The following is a 16,820-nucleotide window of genomic DNA, read 5'->3' on the forward strand; positions in this document are numbered from 1 at the left end:
ACCGACATTTCCTCTCTATTGCTCTTATGAGAATAAACAGGACAAACAACAACAAGATTTAACCAGAAATCTAATAGTTGGCAACAGCGCATTTGCGCACAATGGCGGAAATCTGAATTAACCTTAGTTATTTGGCTATCCATTTATTAATTTTGATATTCTTTTTACAATTATTTACATAACAACTCAAGAAAGTAAGTGATTTAAATAAAATAATCGGGACAGTCGTTACCAAGATTTTTTGAAAATATTGAATTAATCCGTGCCTACTTGAATGTAAAATTTAGATAATTTTAAGAAATTCGAACCGACCTGGACAGATATTTGAAAAAAGCTTAAAGAAACTAGAAATTTTCACCTCGCGAGAGCAACAGTACCGTAGATTATTTTTGCGTTAAGTTCAAAAGAATCATTATCAAAAACATAAATCTTAAATAATGGTACATAGAATGGCGTACACAACATCCTAAACAATGTTGCCACATTTTGTCACGAAAGAAAAATCTGTGCAATAACATATGAGAAACAGCTGTTCTAAGTAGTCATTTATATGAAAATGTTTATACTAAATATCTATTTTACAAGTAACATGTGCAGTAAAACCTCTTAAATTATTCTTTTGAGCTTATACATTCAGGTAAATATATTAAAAAGTCCCAAGTACGTTAATATAGGTATTTTGAACCCCTATTTTTGCACCCTAATTAAAAATACTTATGTCTAGTTTCCAAGCAAACACCTTAAATAAAGAATGGTAAGGGCCACTTAACTTTAATGCAGCACTGTGGAAAATTTGCATACCACCAGACATGTAATAAATGAAAACACTAAGTAAAGCATGGAATGGACATACCAATATTACACATTTTAAAATGTTGGTGCATTTTCTTAGTTCCTCTTGCTAGTATTATACAGTATTTCTTGAAATTTCCTTATATTTTATTTAAGTTAATGTGTGCAAAAGTGAACAATGGGGCAAGAACCCCAGAAAAAAACTAGTCCCCAATTATGCTGGCTGTGGAAAGGGAGTATCCACCTATACTCGGATATTGCTCTCTAAAAAGAAGTCTGGTTTTGAAGTAACAAAGGAATTTAATTATTTCCTAATAATATGGTTTATGAGTAACCAAAGATGCAATCCTTAAGAAAAAACTATGGGAACATAAAAGAAGAATTAAAACTATCCTTTTAAAAAATTTTTACTAGTTTGTGTATTCCAAAGAGTTTAATCCATCACACCTCCAATAAGAAATGGCATATTTGTTAATATTGAACATTCAATATTATCACTTAACTCCATGGTCTTTTAATTGCAACAATCAAAGTTATTTGCCTGGAAGATTTACATCCTACTGAACTAGTTTAAGTTTGTAATTTTTAGCGTTTACAGAGAAGTAGTAGAAGAGTCGTTTAAAAATCCCTTCCCCAAAAAATAATTAGCAAGTCTTACTCTCTTTAGTTAAGTAGGCTTTAACTTATACACGTTATAAAAATGGAGAAAGCAAATCCACTCCTTTAAGGGATGATTAATGTCAAATTTCCGATAACCCCAACTTAAGAAATGCTGGGGAAAGGGATATTAAACTATAGACATGCAGTAAGGAAAATACACTTACGTATTACTTACGAGAGGAACTAAATAGATATGTGGATATACACCAGTAATTAACGAATGAAAAACACAATATGTCCGTTCGTTATAATTTTCAAGTTTCTTCGTGTTTTTTGTAAAAAATAGGCAAATAACGAATTATTAAAGAATTGAAATGACATTAACTGTTTTGAATTTCATAGGTTAGTTATTTAATGTGATTCTTTTTGTCCTTTTCTACCTAATGTCGTATGAAAGAGACAAAAGCTGATCTTTTATGATAGTTTCCATGTCAGTTTAATCGGATCTTTAACTTGATCGTATTCTTGTACTGTTTAAATTTGAATATTTATTGACAATAATACAACTTATAAATAATCATATATCATATCATATAATTATAAATCAAATAATCATATAATAAATCATCTAAAGTGGTTTCAACACTAAATAGTTAATTTTCAGGAGTAAAATACCATAAGGAATTTGTTGAGTACCAAGTAAGGATGATTAATTAAAATAACATTCCCCTCTAATGACCCCTAACATTAAATTTCACACTTCCACCTCACCCCACACAAACCCAATTAATTTAAACCGCCGATTAAGCATCTGCATCTTGCTCCTCATTCGTGTCCTTATCGGAAATATTCACTAGATTGGCCACAGCTGGGGATGCAGGTTCAATTTCTTCAGTAACTAAAATGGACCCCATTAAAGGGTTTCTCCAATTACAGCACGAAACTTACCACTGGTAGTTAAAGGTGTGTAAGTTTTAGTTCCAGTTTTTTCATTGGAGTATATGGGGAAATCTGTGCTGAAGAGTGGAGGCAGCTCTTGTAAGTAGTGGGGCATTAATTGACTTGAGCGATTGTGAGGTTCATTTACTATTGAAGTTGTGTCACTCAGCTTTCGCCTAAAAATCAAGTTTTACTCTACCAACTTCTTTTAACTCAAAGATTTATGAAATACCTTCTCTTCATTTTGTTCATAATAGCTTGAGCGATTAGAATCATGACTATAAGTGTAACAATAATGATGCAGAATACTATGAGGCGCTCAGTGAGGATTTTCATCACATTAGGTACTTCATAAACATCCAATCCAGCATGTATCAAGTATTGTCTAGCGTAATTATCCCACATAACTTTCAAGTTTGAACTGCTTAACTGATAACCATCCCAAATCTCACTTTTCACTTGCTTAGTGTTTTTTATTATTGGTAGAGCAAAAGTGAGATTTGCGCAGCTTTCGTAGTTTTCCCAATATATGGGACAGGCAGTAATCAGAATGATCTTGACATTGTTTTGTCTGTAATAAAATTTCTGGAGGCTTAAAAAATCAAATTGTTGGTTAATAGTTTACGTGATAGACTCATTAAGTGGGCAGTTTTGTTGCTCACAATAATCAATTCCCATCTTGGATATAGCCTGCCTCAAAATTTGTGTTGCTGCCTCGTCATATGTGGTTGCGCCTTTTCGTCCTAGAAATACAGTTAAAGTGGCAGATTCCTCAGGAGAGGCTGTAGGCATTGGATGGAGGGTAGTGGTAGATGGAGCCTGAGAGGTAGTAGTCAAAGCCTCCCCTAAAATTCTTTAATTTTTTTTCTCAGTATTTATGACTTTTGTACCAAACTTGCCTACTCTAGAGAATCTTATTGTAAAACTATTTAAGGTGTTAGTTCCTACATAGTTAGCTTCAACCTCATTGTGATTGTACAGATAGCTAGGCGTTCCTATTACGTTGTAGCTGAACATCAAAGCGTTTTCAGCAGCCTGTTTGTCGTCATCATTACCACACACTGCATGAGAGAGTAATAATTGTTTCAACTCAGTTTCATCTATAATTAAAAAATCGCAACTGTACATTTAACAGTAACATAATCCCCATTTTCCCCATGTAAATCAATCTTAGTTACATCCAGTTGTATCTGAAATCCGGGCTCTGCAGACACCTTTATGGAAGCTGGGTCTGAGGCTCTCCATGTCGCATTTGGTTGGTTATCAGTGAGGTTTATTATTGTTGGGTCGTCGTCTTGGCCCAATGCTATGTTATAGGTGATTTATACGAGGTTTAAGTTGGAAAGTTGCGCTTACCTATTGATGTGATAAGGACTAAAACACCGAGAGTAAACTGTAGAGCCTGCATCTCTGCTTGATAAGGGCTAAATCATGTTACTTTAGTTGATTTAGACATAAGATATAGTGGAGATGTGGAAATTTGTTCAATCAAATCGCATTTTATCTTATCTTGTGGCTTAAGCTTATCAATCATCTATAGATTACGTCTTTATTGCAGATGGAGGAATTACTAATTAAGGGTATTTGAGTGTATTTTTAGAATCAAATGTTGAGGCAAAAGTGTGATTTTTGTCAAGTTTTGTCGTTTTACTATGGCATTTTTTAATTTCCTGGGGTTCATTGTAACTTCAACGCATTTGCTTTAAACTAAACGTATTGTTAAACACGATGGAGATAAAGATGATTGATGTTTGGCGACAGGAATTGTGATAGCTTACGGGTAATTCCAAATTCAATACGTCAATGCTGTTCACTAAACCAACAAGTTTATTTATATAGACTTTCAACAACGAACCTTTGTATTACCTATATCTGAAATTTCAGAAAATTATCAAATTTGACTAATACATACCATGCCACTGTTCCTGTCGTGATATATTCGCTTAGTATCTTTTAAGTTTCATAAATTTTCAGCTTACTTCTTGAAAAATATAGTCGTACTAGGGCCTGATCCTTACTTTTCTCCAGTTCATAATTAATTGCTTTTAAGTTACATCTGTTTTTGTTGCTAGCAAAAAAGGAGAGGACAAAAGTGAGAAAATGTAGATTGCAAAGAAAGACTACTCAGAACATTCCGTTTTACACCTAACATGAAGTTCCGAGCCCTAATGATTGAAAACGCAGCCATGCGAGAGTTTTTAAGTGCGATCAGATCAATTATAGAAATACCTTTAAGGCTCTAAATTTGATTCCTAGACGTAGCCTTAAGCCTGTCTCGCTTTTCCAAAACATGCGTCCTCAGACTCACCAAAAGGAAAGTTTACTTCATAGTTTCCGAAGACGATACAGGCCCGAGACGCCCTTTAGTATGGTGTGAACTACCAGTCAGTTTTTATTTCAAAGAATACAATATCGTTGGCGTCAATGAGGTGCAGAACGAGATTTATTTGGAGCTCTCCACAAGTTAGTATTTTACGTTAAAATATGAGTAAAATTGGTATAATATTGAAGATAATTTTTAGTTCTTTTGGCGCGCTGCTGCGCTGTATTGAAGCAAGATGTCAAACATTTTAAAATCAAGCTGACTAACAAGGAAACTCCATGTTTAACTTTAGATATGGAACTTGTAAGTTTAATGAGGGACATGTCACCATGTTGTCAAGAAAAAAAAAACAGAATAGTCCAGTGCAACAAGTGACTGACTTTAGCGGATGGCAATTTTGTTGCACTGAACTGCTTCTGCTAAAACTAAGATTTTTCAAAGATGTCAGGGGAGCTGCTAAGCCGACAATGTGTGCATGACATCCCTGTGGACGTGATCTCTCGCAAACATTGGGGAGACTATGCAGAGCCATCCTTTAATGAGTTCCATGCTTCCATCCAAATGCCCAATTTAAAGTCAATTAAAAGCATTGTCGAGAAGATGAAAAACATGAGCCATTGTTTGGTGGTGCGGGCCAATAGGTCTGGAGAATTAACTTTAGAAATTAAAACCAATATCATCAAGTTGTCAGCACATTTTTCTCATTTAAATGTGCACAGTTTTGCAGGTACCACTCCTGCTATTTGGTGAAGGCATGTTTCAATTGTCAATTTTAGATGGTCAACTTGATTCTGAAGCTGTGGAGGATGGTGAGGCAGTGTCTTCAATAATAGACATTAAGAAGTTCCTCACCTTCTTATCAGGCATGCAGCTGAACAATTGCCAAGCCATTTGCAATATTGTTCAAGGAAAAATGGTTAAACTTTCAATGGAGCAGTATGGAGTGCTGCTGTTGCAAATATTCCTCACTGAGCTTAGCATATAATAAATCTTTTTTATGTAAAAAAAACATTTATTTCTTAATCTTTAATTAACCTAATTCAAAGAAACACTATACATAAAACAACAATAGTTACCAGTATTACAAATGGCACCCAAGTTGTTAAGTAGCTGCAAAATGACACATAACGTGCATGCCATGTTATAAGTACAGCTAATTTGACCATGTTCCAATTAACTGAACCTCCATACTGCATCAAACTGAGAGCTGTTGCCACATGGGAATGACAGTTATCACAGCACAAATTATGCATGCGAGACTTGTAAATTTCTGAAGCCTCAGCAATTGCACAATCCCATCCTATAATGCCCAAGTCAACGTGCGAATTAAAGACTTCTTAAAGCAAAAGTCTACCGTGAATGCCTCCCTGAGCGATATTAGGATCGAGCCTCCAGTATTTTGTGGGGCGGCCAAATGCCATGTTGTCCTCAGAGACAAAGTAAGGGCCTGCAAAGTCTCGGATTATTCCTGAGGACGTAGCGATGCCCATGTGCCCAATAATGGGAAATAGCCAGGTTAAAAGGGGGATGGGGGTCCAGACGATGCAGCAAGGGAATCTGTCTCGTTCGAAATCGATTTGGCTGGGGCTGTGCGGCGGTGGCATGATGTTTTCGTCTTTCATAGTTCGAAGCGCATTTTCTGGTCAACAGAAAGCTGTAATTTGTATGTGAAGAGGTTTCTATTGTATTAAAAATTGTATTTTCTTATTTTAGTCTTATTGTTATTCTTTTAGTATTTTGACAGCTAGTGTCAGTGTCAGGATCTGCTTTTCATTTTGAGTGACTGAATTTTATCAATTGAAAATAAACAACATGAGATGAAAATTGGTAACAGCACAAGTTAGGTGATTAGTGATGCGATTGAAACGTTAGCAAATTTTGTCTAATTTATTCGTTAATTTTGGATTTTATTAACGAAATACAGTTTTTGGATCGACCAAATTTTCAAGCCTTTAAATTAATGGTCTAGATCTCAGCGTATGATATATATATGTGCACCTGATCTAGAACATCAGCGGATTATAACTAACGGTTTTCAACTTGGCTATTTATTCTGTGTTCTATATAAATTTCAAATTATCATCGGGAACTTATGGAGAGTTAGTAAAATAATTAATTATTTTTCTGCCCTCTCCGTTTTCTGAAGATAATGGTGAATGCGCCTTTCTTATTGACACGTAATTAATGATTTTTTTCTTTATTCGTGAAGGATGAATTCCTTTTTCTTTGATTCTAAAATCGTAAATTCTTCATAGGTAATAAGAATAATATCAAAAACCGCTACACCATTCTGCTCGGAAATTGTTAGTGATGCGACGTTGTCGAAGTTCCAAGTCTACGACTTGTTAGTCACAATGCAATGTTTAACTGTGACATCTGTCTATTTATTCTATAAAAACCTTAACCCTACTCGCAGTGAGTTGTTGATTTTGGTTGTGTGCGGTTTTAATTTCACGGATTTCTTCTAAAAAAAACTCCACAAAACACTGAATTTGAACGCTTTATAAAGAGGAGGAATTATTTAAAATATGGTAAGCCAAATTTTTGTATATAAGCACCAAAATTTTAACAGTAAAAGGTCTTAAAATTCGTTTATGCATACTCATCTTTTCCTAATTAAATATATTTTAGCCCTTTTCTTCATTTTCAGGCACGAAGATATGACACCAGAACCACTATTTTCTCTCCTGAAGGTAAGGCTTCAATGTAAAGAAAGTTTTCTTTTTTAATGAATCAATAAAAGTCACCCTCAAGACAATTCTTAAAATAGCTTTAGTACCCCAAATGACCTTATTATATAGGGAGACTGTACCAGGTCGAATATGCCATGGAAGCTATCTCTCTAGCCGGCACTTGCCTGGGAATATTAGCCAATGATGGAATATTACTAGCTGCTGAGAGGCGTAACACTAACAAACTTCTAGATGAAGTTTTCACTTCTGAAAAAATTTACAAACTTAATGAGTGAGTCTCAAAAACTTCCATCTTTGTGCACTAGAAAGCACTAAAAAAATATTTGCAGGGATATGGTATGCAGTGTAGCAGGAATCACTTCGGATGCCAATGTTCTCACCAACGAACTACGATTAATAGGTCAGAGATATCTCTTCCAATATGGCGAGTCAATTCCCTGTGAACAGCTAGTTTCTTGGCTGTGCGATGTGAAACAAGCTTACACCCAATATGGTGGTAAACGCCCCTTTGGGGTCTCAATTCTTTATATTGGATGGGATAAACATTATGGCTATCAGTTGTATCAATCAGATCCCAGTGGGAATTACAGTGGGTGGAAGGCTACATGTATTGGAAATAACAGCTCTGTAGGTTTTTTATTTATTAAGTATTTGTTTTACATAAATATTGATGTTATAGGCCGCAATTTCCAGTTTAAAACAAGAATATAAGGAAGGGGAGATGACTCTGAAAGATGCCAAAGGCCTGGCAGTAAAGGTTTTGAGCAAGACTCTTGATATGACTAAGTTAACTTCTGAGAAAGGTATCCTTTATGGTTTTTTAAGTAATATGGGATTGATTTTTCTTGGATTTAGTTGAAATGGCCACTTTAACGAGGGTTAACAACAAAACTGTTATAAATATCCTGTCGGCCAAAGAGGTGGAGGAACTCATTTCACAGTTTGAAAAAAGTGAAGCTGCAGAAGCCTCAAAGAAGGAGCAACAAGTTAAAGCATAAATATATATTTACGTAATTTTAATTGGTATTAAACGGTTTTATAAGTAAAAAATTAGTTTTTTTTCTATAGCAGTTGTGGCTTTTTGAAAATTGGCAACACTATGACAGCATTTGTCACCATGCGATATTTCTGTCGCATTATTTGGTTAGAGGCATAATCACTAGTTATGAGCTTCATTGCCATATGTCATTAAAATTCCTTACTTACCCAATTTCCTATTTTTAAATAATCATATGTTAGAAGCTGCTCAAAAGCACCTGATTACAAAATTATTCACATTATTTTTAATTCAGAAAATCCCTGTTGAAAAATAACAGAATTTACTTTCATTTAAAAAGATGGCCAATTTTCACCACCTTCCGTCTATAAGAGTATGACAGCATCGGTAAAGTAACCACTTTACTTCTCACATTACTACAAATCCAAAAAAACTCTTGTTCTTCAAATAAAATCACAAAACTATTACAAAAACTTTTAATCAACGTGAGTAAAACCATAATGACAAAGGAACCAACAGGTACAAGCCCCTTTATCGTCAACGAAAGCGCATTTACTCTTAATGAAAAATCAGCGCTTCTCAACTAATGAGAATCTCTAAAAACTAACACCATATAACGTCGGCTGCAACGTCGTCCATTATCACAGATAACACAGTTATATGGTAAACGAAACGACGGCTTGTCAATGATCATTAAAACTAGAAATAAAACATTTATGGCTCGAAACTGTGGTCTCACAGGTCGAGTAAGTGTAAACTGCGTATCAAAAATAAAATTTCGCCTCCTTATGGTAACATATCCGCAAAACTGTTGGGGACAAAATCACCATTCCTCTTCAACCATTTCGGCCGGCTGCTGAGTAAAATTCTGACCTCGACCATAGTCGTCCTGGTAGAAAGAACACGCTAAAAAAGTTGTAATTAAATTGATCAACTTACCCCTCGAATGTCTCTCCCTCCGAAATTATCCGACGTATCTCCTTCTCCACATCCACCCCCTAACAGGAATGCGGGCACTTCTTGTCCCGCTTGCTTCAAGATGTTGGACAAGGCTCCGGCCAATTGTCTGTCGCAGCTCGAATCGTAAAAACTTGTCGCTTTACCCCGATTGCCCACACGGCCGGTACGTCCGATGCGATGAACATATTCGTCTACATTCTTGGGCAGATCGTAGTTAATAACATGCTGAATGCCCTCAATGTCCAAGCCACGGGCGGCAACTCCGGTCGCCACTAAAATACTGCGGATGCCTAGAAAGAACAAAAGACGATACTGAAATCAAGTGAAAAAAAACCATGAAGGGAGAGAATGCGAGTGGTAGAGTTACCCTTTTTAAAATCCCACAATGCCTGCTCTCTCTCTCGCTGCAGACGGTCTCCGTGAATGCTCGTCGACTGAATATCGTTCTCACTTAGCAAAGTTGCCAAAAAATCAGCATTTCTCTTGGTTTCGACGAATACAACTGTCCTTTCTTTTCCGCTTTTTAGCATCTCCAGTAGTTTGTTGCGCTTCTCGAAGCGGGACACTTCAAAGAACACCTGTTCCACATCTGTAGACGCACTACCCACAATCCCCACGGCAACAAAGATGTAATTATGCAAGAACTTGCCGGCTAAATGCTGTATATCTTCGGGAAATGTAGCTGAAAACATTAGTGTTTGACGCTCCCCCTAAAAAAAAAAAAGAATTGAAGCCAAGAATAAATAGGAAAGTGAGGACGTACAGTAGTTATCATCGAGGGATGTCCAAGAATTTTTTCAACAGTTGGCAAAAAGCCCATGTCTAGCATTCGATCTGCCTCATCCAAAACAAAGAACTTGATATCACTAAGATTTACATGCTCATGTTCAATGAAATCATTCAATCGCCCAGGGGTGGCGACTAAAATATGACAACCTGCCTGAAAGAATAATTTTTAAAGAAACAATTTTCAGGGAAAAAAATTTTTACTCACTGCTAAAACGCTTCTCTGGTGATTAACAGAAGTGCCTCCGTACGCTACTGCAGTCTTTACAATTGAATTATACGCAAATTTTTTCGCTTGCTCGTAAATCTGAATCGCCAACTCCCTGGTCGGGCTAACTATCACAACATTGGGATAAGCGACGCTTCCCTCTCTGGTCGGAGCCTGTTGATTCTCCAGCAATTTATGAATCATCGGCAATAAAAATGCGGCCTAAATTTAAAAATACAGGAAAACTCGCATTTTAAAATTACAAGGACTTACTGTCTTTCCTGAACCGGTTTGTGCACAAGCCATCAAATCCCGGCCGGCTTTTATAATTGGAATCGCGTACTTCTGAATTGGGGTTGGTTTGTTGTAGCCCGACTTTTTCACGTTTTCCAGCAAATGAGGACGCAGTCCCGAACTATCAAAGCTCACAATAGGTTGGGGAATATTCTCTCCAGTTACTTTCACCTCAATCTCGTCTAATTTCATAAAATTCACCCCTGAAGTGATGGTGGTGGTGAACAAATCGTCATCTGTTAGCCGTTCCACTGGTACATAGACTTCTTTGGGCTTTGGGGGCTCGTCACTACCGCCTCTCCCTTTGAAACCCCCCCAATCACCCGCTCCGTTCCTATCATCGATGTCTTTATCTCTGTTAAAACGTCCCTCGTTTCTATCCCCACCACCGCGGCCTCTGCCGCGACCACCACCACGCCCTCTGCCTCTTCCACGACCTCCAGAGTCGCCCCCCTCATTTGCGTTCCCCCATGACTCGGCATTATCCCTTTCAGCGCCTCCGAAATCATTATTGCGCTCACGCTGGAAGCCGCCCCCTCGACCTGTAGAAATTCAATTAACGTTTTCATAGGTTTTTTGATTGTAGACATAAATCTTAATTTGCCACGGAAAAAATGTATATATGTTGGTGAAAATGGACTTACCACCTCGTCCACCTCTACCCCTCGACCTTCCTCCTCCATAACTAGCAGATGGTTGGTCATCCCCCCAACTACCTCCACCATTTAAATCCCATCCTCTGTCCCCACCACCATTGGATTCTACAGCTTTGAAGCCTCTACCAGAGGCAAATTTGATGCCACCTTCGCTTTTCACTCCTGACTATCAAGGGATTTAAATTGACAGAATTCAATCAATTTACTTTCATGACAAAAAATATGTTACATATGACGCCTTTATTGGACACTCTGTATGAAAATGTTTAAAGCAGGGCAGTTCAGGATATGTCAATATTGCCAAGAATGTTCATAAAAGTGGCCCTGGTTTGTTGCAAGCTTATCAGTTATTATTTCATTTAAATTTCAACTGAAAAAATTTGTATGGAATTTAAAATTAATGTCTGCTATTAATTTTTAAATTCAGTGGAATTTTATTGCATCACTAGTACAAAAAAGTGTTAATTTAGTTCAGAAATAAAAAATAAACTTATAGTTACACTAAGACCTTGGAATTCTGAAAATCTGCCTGAGCCTAAAGCAATAAAATTTGAAGGCAAAAAACATTTTTTGTATACCTGCTTGAAGGAGGAACAAATAAACATGTGTTTCAATGCTTGCCTCCTAAAATATTTGCTGAATTATCCCACTTTTAAGGAATTTTACAGAGACATGCTCTAACCTCAACAAATACTATTTTATGGCGATTCTTTTAAGCCGAATAAAGGCGATTAAGCAAAGACTCAAAAAGGCGACTTACCATGACAGGATGAGAAACAGCAGGCGTCCCATCATCCCAGTCTTCATCCATGGTTTTCCTAGCAATTAGGCCCAAGTTGGTTATGAACTTTTCACAGGGAATACTGAGGTTTCACACGTTTCGGATAGATATGGACCGTTTACGTGTATTTTTTAGTAAAACGGCGGTTTTTTGCGGGCATTAACTGCCAAATAAATCACAACGCCGAGATAATTTCCTTCTACATCAAATAAGAAAGGAATAGGAAATGGAATGCCGCAAAAGGTTTTTTCATTTGGGAACGCGGGCAATGTTGCCGGAATGTGGGATAATCTGAAAAAATTCGGATTGTTTTTTAGCAATTTGCAATTGTGGGCATTAGGGATTATAATACGACGAAACTAAATTGAAATTTAATTTGAAGTTTGGTAGTCAATAAAAATGAAATTGGAGAGATACTTGAAGAAATATTCGAGTATTATTGAAACAATTTTCCTGATGGACAAAACAAACCAACAATCTGACAACAACACAAAACAAAACAATTGTGTTTTTTTTCTTTTTTTAATGAATTTTTACGCTTTCAAGGTAGTGGAAAATCTGGCAGCACCGATGGTGGTGTTACTTTTTGAAACGTTTCTTTCTTATTGCAAAGTTTTGTGCTTCTACTAGTTCGCAAATAAGCTCGAATTACGAAAGCGAAAAGAAACTCTTTACTACAAATACATGACTATTTATTAAATTAAATGAATTCTTTTTCGGAATAAAATGAATATGCTTCTATGAAAAGATCTGAGAGCAAAAACAATTTTAAAGAAATTAATATTGGGTTTAACAGATTGATGATAGCTTTTGCACTTAAAAATAAGTAAAAGGAGACAGTTATAAAGCATAAATATTTTAAAAATTTATGAAAATCAATCTATTTAATAGTTCATAAGTGAGGCTAAGGTTCAATCCCAATGCGCTATTGCCAAATGAGTTAAACAAATTTTAAACCTCTAAAATCTCAAATAACTAGAAAAGGTGGTATTAAATTAAATATTTTCCATTGTTTAATAATTAAATAATTAGTTTTCATTTCTGAGCTCTTATTATTAGCTCAAAAAATTAGAAATCATTACCAAAAAGTTCAAAAACTATAATTTTAGAGGAAAGCTGTTAGATGGCAGTAGCGATTTCCGGTCGTCAGCCACAAAGCGCATGATACCTTTTCTCCTGTCAGATTTTTTTCGAGTGGAAGTGATCATCTACCTTCCTCCGAATTTTGTTTGTGCCGGATCTGCAAGTCGAAGAAAATGTCCCTTCTCTCGGTCCGTTTGGCTGCCTCTGTAGCTCGAAACCTCCCCAAGAACGTCACCCAGGTAGGTACCTTCAATTTATCGTGGTTTCCAACCCTTTTCGCCTTGATTTCGATCAGTTTCGAGGGCGGAAAATGCGGTGGACTTTGCCGAAATGTATGACATAACATCGGATTGTGCTGGATTAATTATTATGTTTCACTTTTCGAAGGAATTTGCTCAAACAGTACTCTCACCATCAAATATTCCATAGTGTTTCATGACATATCTTTAAAATCAAGGAATAACCAAAAAAATCTTCACATAAAGATGTTATGTAATCGACCTGTTATGCAGTTTAGCCCCATATTTTAAGCCCAGGAAATTGGCTTGGAGCAAAGGGAAGTTGGATTAGAGCTAGGGAATAAACTGAAACTGATATACTACCAAATTTCCAAGAATTATTACTATTATTAATGTGGAAAGGAAGGTTCCTTGGCTTAGGTTTAAGTGTTAGAGCCTCCCCCAAGTCCCTACAGGACATATATAAAAATATAGATATTATATAATTGTAGCAATAGATATTTGTTGCAGCTATGCAAAACCTGTAAATCCTTCAGTTTCACCAAGTTTTATAAAACTTAAGTTATTCCTGTAACAATAACTTTATTGGGAGGATAATCCCAAACATCTTGATAATCTTAAGTCATGAATAAATAATGTTTTTGAAATTTCTAATTCACAAGTTTTTGTTTCTTCAGTGTTGTTAAATTGAACAATGGTCATCTCATTAATTTATTTTGGTTTTAATTAACTTCTTTAATAAAATGTTAGTTTTTCTTTTTTTTTTATGTTAACCTAATTATCTCTTCCATAGGTTGCAGGGGCAGCTCTCCCAGCCACATCCAATGCTATCCGTAAAATCCATTCCACCCCAGCCAACAATGGAGTGGAACTCTCTTCAGTGCTTGAGGAGCGCATTTTAGGGTCAGCCCCCAAAGCTGACTTGGATGAAACAGGTCGTGTGTTGAGTATCGGTGATGGTATTGCTCGTGTTTATGGTTTAAATAATATCCAAGCTGATGAGATGGTGGAATTCTCATCTGGATTGAAGGTAAAGTATAGTTTTCTGGAAAAAAAGTGATTTTGATAATTAAAACTAAGTTTTTTTTATGTAATAGTAGGGAGCAGGGGTCCATTTTGTGTATATGAAATTATTTGATAGCAATGCTACTGGGACTAGAAACTAGATTTCTTTAAGTTGTTGTTTTTCTGTTATAAATTATAAGTTCTGCCAATATAAATAAATTGGATTTTACATTTTCAATGTTGACAATGTGTCCTCAATTCTTCTTTTAGGGTATGGCCCTTAATTTGGAACCTGACAACGTCGGTGTTGTAGTATTTGGTAATGACAAACTAATCAAGGAAGGCGACATTGTGAAGAGAACTGGCGCCATTGTAGACGTCCCCGTGGGCGATGCCCTCTTGGGTCGTGTAGTAGATGCTTTGGGTGCGTCTTTCTTTTAATTCTTGAGGCGGCTATGCATTTTTCGATGTTTAGGTAATACCATCGATGGCAAAGGCCCTGTAAATACCAAACAACGCTTCCGTGTGGGTATTAAAGCTCCTGGCATCATTCCTCGTGTTTCCGTAAGAGAGCCTATGCAGACCGGCATTAAAGCCGTCGACTCGTTGGTACCAATCGGCAGGGGGCAGCGTGAACTGATTATTGGAGATCGTCAGACTGGGTGAGTGTTTTTGTTTTTAAGTTGTTCTATTACATGACCATATACTCTCCTGTCAGCAAAACCGCCTTGGCCATCGACACCATCATCAACCAGAAGCGCTTCAACGACGCCGATGATGAGAAGAAAAAGCTTTACTGCATCTACGTCGCCGTTGGTCAGAAGAGATCAACCGTTGCTCAGATTTTAAAACGTCTAACCGACACTGGAGCTATTAACTATACAATCATAGTGTCAGCCACCGCCTCCGACGCCGCCCCCTTGCAATACCTCGCCCCATACTCTGGCTGCGCCATGGGCGAATACTTCAGGGATAACGGCAAACACGCCTTGATTATCTACGACGATTTGTCTAAGCAAGCCGTGGCCTACCGTCAAATGTCTTTGCTGCTGCGTCGTCCTCCCGGCCGTGAGGCCTACCCTGGAGATGTGTTCTACCTCCATTCTCGTCTGTTAGAGCGTGCCGCCAAGATGTCTGAGGCCCACGGAGGCGGTTCTTTAACTGCTCTGCCCGTCATCGAAACCCAGGCTGGTGATGTGTCCGCCTACATTCCCACCAATGTGATTTCTATCACTGACGGACAGATCTTCTTGGAAACCGAATTGTTCTACAAAGGTACGTATGGGTATGTTGAAGTTCGATTTTGTCGATTATGTCAGTCCTAATTTTAAGTGTTGTGAGAAAAAGCTAAAGTTTTGGGATATAAGGGCGTGGTTAAACTATATAATGGTCGTCCAAATTCCTTTTGCTAAATTGGATAGTAGCATCTAGATGACTGGAGTTAGCACCAATAGATTTTTTCGGATTTTTTTTTGGTTGAAAGAAGATTATTTTAGTCATTGTTCCCATATGATTTCTTCACAGTTTTCAACCACATTTCCCCTCTTGCATCGGGGGGGGGATATTTACACCTTTCGCTATTAGCACCTTCCGTTATTTTGCAGGTATCCGACCAGCCATCAACGTAGGTCTCTCCGTATCCCGTGTAGGATCTGCCGCCCAGACCAAGGCTATGAAACAGGTGGCTGGTTCCATGAAACTGGAATTAGCCCAGTATCGTGAAGTCGCCGCCTTCGCTCAGTTCGGTTCTGATTTGGACGCAGCTACCCAACAACTGCTCAACCGGGGTGTCAGGTTAACCGAGTTATTGAAACAGGGCCAGTACGTGCCCATGGCGATCGAGGAGCAAGTGGCCATCATCTACTGTGGCGTCAGAGGCCATTTGGACAAAGTCGATCCCGGCAAGATCACCGTATTCGAGAAGCAATTCTCCGAGCACATCAAGTGAGTGTTTTTTTGTGGTGATATATCTTAGATAATACGCAATTTGTATGTAGTGCCGACATGACTACTCGATATAGGTCTGTATGATCTTTTTTATTTATTGCGTTTTTCGTTTTTGTTTCTCAGGACTCGTCACCAGAACATTCTGCAAAGCATCGCCAAGGAAGGGAAAATCACCGATTCCACTGACGCAGAGTTGAAGAAGATCGTTCAAGATTTCTTGGCTAACTTCTCCGGTTAATTCCGCGGTTCAAAATGCATAGAGCGTGGGATGCGGGGCTGCTGCTACTGCGTAGCCATGACTCCGTTTCCGGCGGTCAAATAATTTGATAATTTATACTTTATTAGTGCGTTAAGGTGAATTCCTATAGGAAATTGTTTCCCTCGATCGATTCAATGTTGCGCATATTATATCAACCTAGTGAACTGTTTTATTTCATTCATTAAGTATTTTTGTTTACGTGGAAACAGAATGATAAACAATAAATTACCTATTTGTTTTTGTAAAAGGTGTTTTATT

The 16,820-nt window shown here is 37.3% G+C and overlaps 6 protein-coding genes across 7 annotated transcripts in view; 3 read left to right on the forward strand and 3 right to left on the reverse strand.

Annotated features, from left to right (window-relative positions):
• Prosalpha3 (proteasome alpha3 subunit) overlaps nucleotides 1-8,412 on the forward strand; it is a 46,924-nt gene extending 38,512 nt beyond the window's left edge. The window contains exons 1-6 of one of the 2 annotated variants that reach the window (XM_066393631.1): nucleotides 7,091-7,185; nucleotides 7,305-7,347; nucleotides 7,456-7,618; nucleotides 7,677-7,974; nucleotides 8,027-8,150; nucleotides 8,203-8,412. In XM_066393631.1, coding sequence (XP_066249728.1) covers nucleotides 7,183-7,185; nucleotides 7,305-7,347; nucleotides 7,456-7,618; nucleotides 7,677-7,974; nucleotides 8,027-8,150; nucleotides 8,203-8,345 — 774 coding nt within the window. In that variant the 5' untranslated portion in view covers nucleotides 7,091-7,182 and the 3' untranslated portion in view covers nucleotides 8,346-8,412. Of the gene's footprint in view, nucleotides 1-7,090; nucleotides 7,186-7,304; nucleotides 7,348-7,455; nucleotides 7,619-7,676; nucleotides 7,975-8,026; nucleotides 8,151-8,202 lie in introns of those variants that run through there. The other variant, XM_066393632.1, reaches the window with a different exon arrangement.
• LOC136411155 (uncharacterized) lies at nucleotides 1,998-3,847 on the reverse strand. Its single transcript, XM_066393624.1, has 7 exons — nucleotides 3,688-3,847; nucleotides 3,458-3,637; nucleotides 3,231-3,392; nucleotides 2,957-3,176; nucleotides 2,564-2,902; nucleotides 2,341-2,507; nucleotides 1,998-2,290 (listed from the first exon to the last, which is right to left on the reverse strand). The coding sequence occupies exons 1-7, from the start codon at nucleotides 3,737-3,739 to the stop codon at nucleotides 2,196-2,198; spliced, it is 1,215 nt and encodes a 404-aa protein (XP_066249721.1). The 5' UTR covers nucleotides 3,740-3,847; the 3' UTR covers nucleotides 1,998-2,195.
• On the forward strand, nucleotides 2,073-5,663 carry Hus1-like (Hus1-like checkpoint clamp component). Its single transcript, XM_066393629.1, has 6 exons — nucleotides 2,073-2,091; nucleotides 4,404-4,533; nucleotides 4,588-4,794; nucleotides 4,854-4,957; nucleotides 5,096-5,381; nucleotides 5,431-5,663. Exons 2-6 carry the CDS (start codon nucleotides 4,482-4,484, stop codon nucleotides 5,637-5,639), a joined length of 858 nt encoding a protein of 285 aa, XP_066249726.1. The 5' UTR covers nucleotides 2,073-2,091; nucleotides 4,404-4,481; the 3' UTR covers nucleotides 5,640-5,663.
• Nucleotides 5,646-6,369, reverse strand: LOC136411165 (transmembrane protein 222). Its single transcript, XM_066393636.1, has 2 exons — nucleotides 6,009-6,369; nucleotides 5,646-5,954 (listed from the first exon to the last, which is right to left on the reverse strand). Exons 1-2 carry the CDS (start codon nucleotides 6,274-6,276, stop codon nucleotides 5,695-5,697), a joined length of 528 nt encoding a protein of 175 aa, XP_066249733.1. The 5' UTR covers nucleotides 6,277-6,369; the 3' UTR covers nucleotides 5,646-5,694.
• Nucleotides 8,413-8,806: 394 nt separating the features above from the next.
• On the reverse strand, nucleotides 8,807-12,249 carry LOC136411149 (ATP-dependent RNA helicase vasa). Its single transcript, XM_066393615.1, has 8 exons — nucleotides 12,009-12,249; nucleotides 11,237-11,414; nucleotides 10,572-11,134; nucleotides 10,299-10,520; nucleotides 10,068-10,244; nucleotides 9,672-10,014; nucleotides 9,284-9,594; nucleotides 8,807-9,233 (listed from the first exon to the last, which is right to left on the reverse strand). The coding sequence occupies exons 1-8, from the start codon at nucleotides 12,057-12,059 to the stop codon at nucleotides 9,168-9,170; spliced, it is 1,911 nt and encodes a 636-aa protein (XP_066249712.1). The 5' UTR covers nucleotides 12,060-12,249; the 3' UTR covers nucleotides 8,807-9,167.
• Nucleotides 12,250-13,192: 943 nt separating this feature from the next.
• On the forward strand, nucleotides 13,193-16,809 carry blw (ATP synthase subunit alpha blw, mitochondrial). Its single transcript, XM_066392907.1, has 7 exons — nucleotides 13,193-13,351; nucleotides 14,145-14,381; nucleotides 14,627-14,780; nucleotides 14,832-15,018; nucleotides 15,075-15,631; nucleotides 15,961-16,300; nucleotides 16,427-16,809. Exons 1-7 carry the CDS (start codon nucleotides 13,286-13,288, stop codon nucleotides 16,539-16,541), a joined length of 1,656 nt encoding a protein of 551 aa, XP_066249004.1. The 5' UTR covers nucleotides 13,193-13,285; the 3' UTR covers nucleotides 16,542-16,809.
• Nucleotides 16,810-16,820: the final 11 nt, after the last annotated feature.

This window comes from Euwallacea similis, chromosome 9, assembly GCF_039881205.1.
Source record: "Euwallacea similis isolate ESF13 chromosome 9, ESF131.1, whole genome shotgun sequence".
Taxonomy (NCBI): domain Eukaryota; kingdom Metazoa; phylum Arthropoda; class Insecta; order Coleoptera; family Curculionidae; genus Euwallacea; species Euwallacea similis.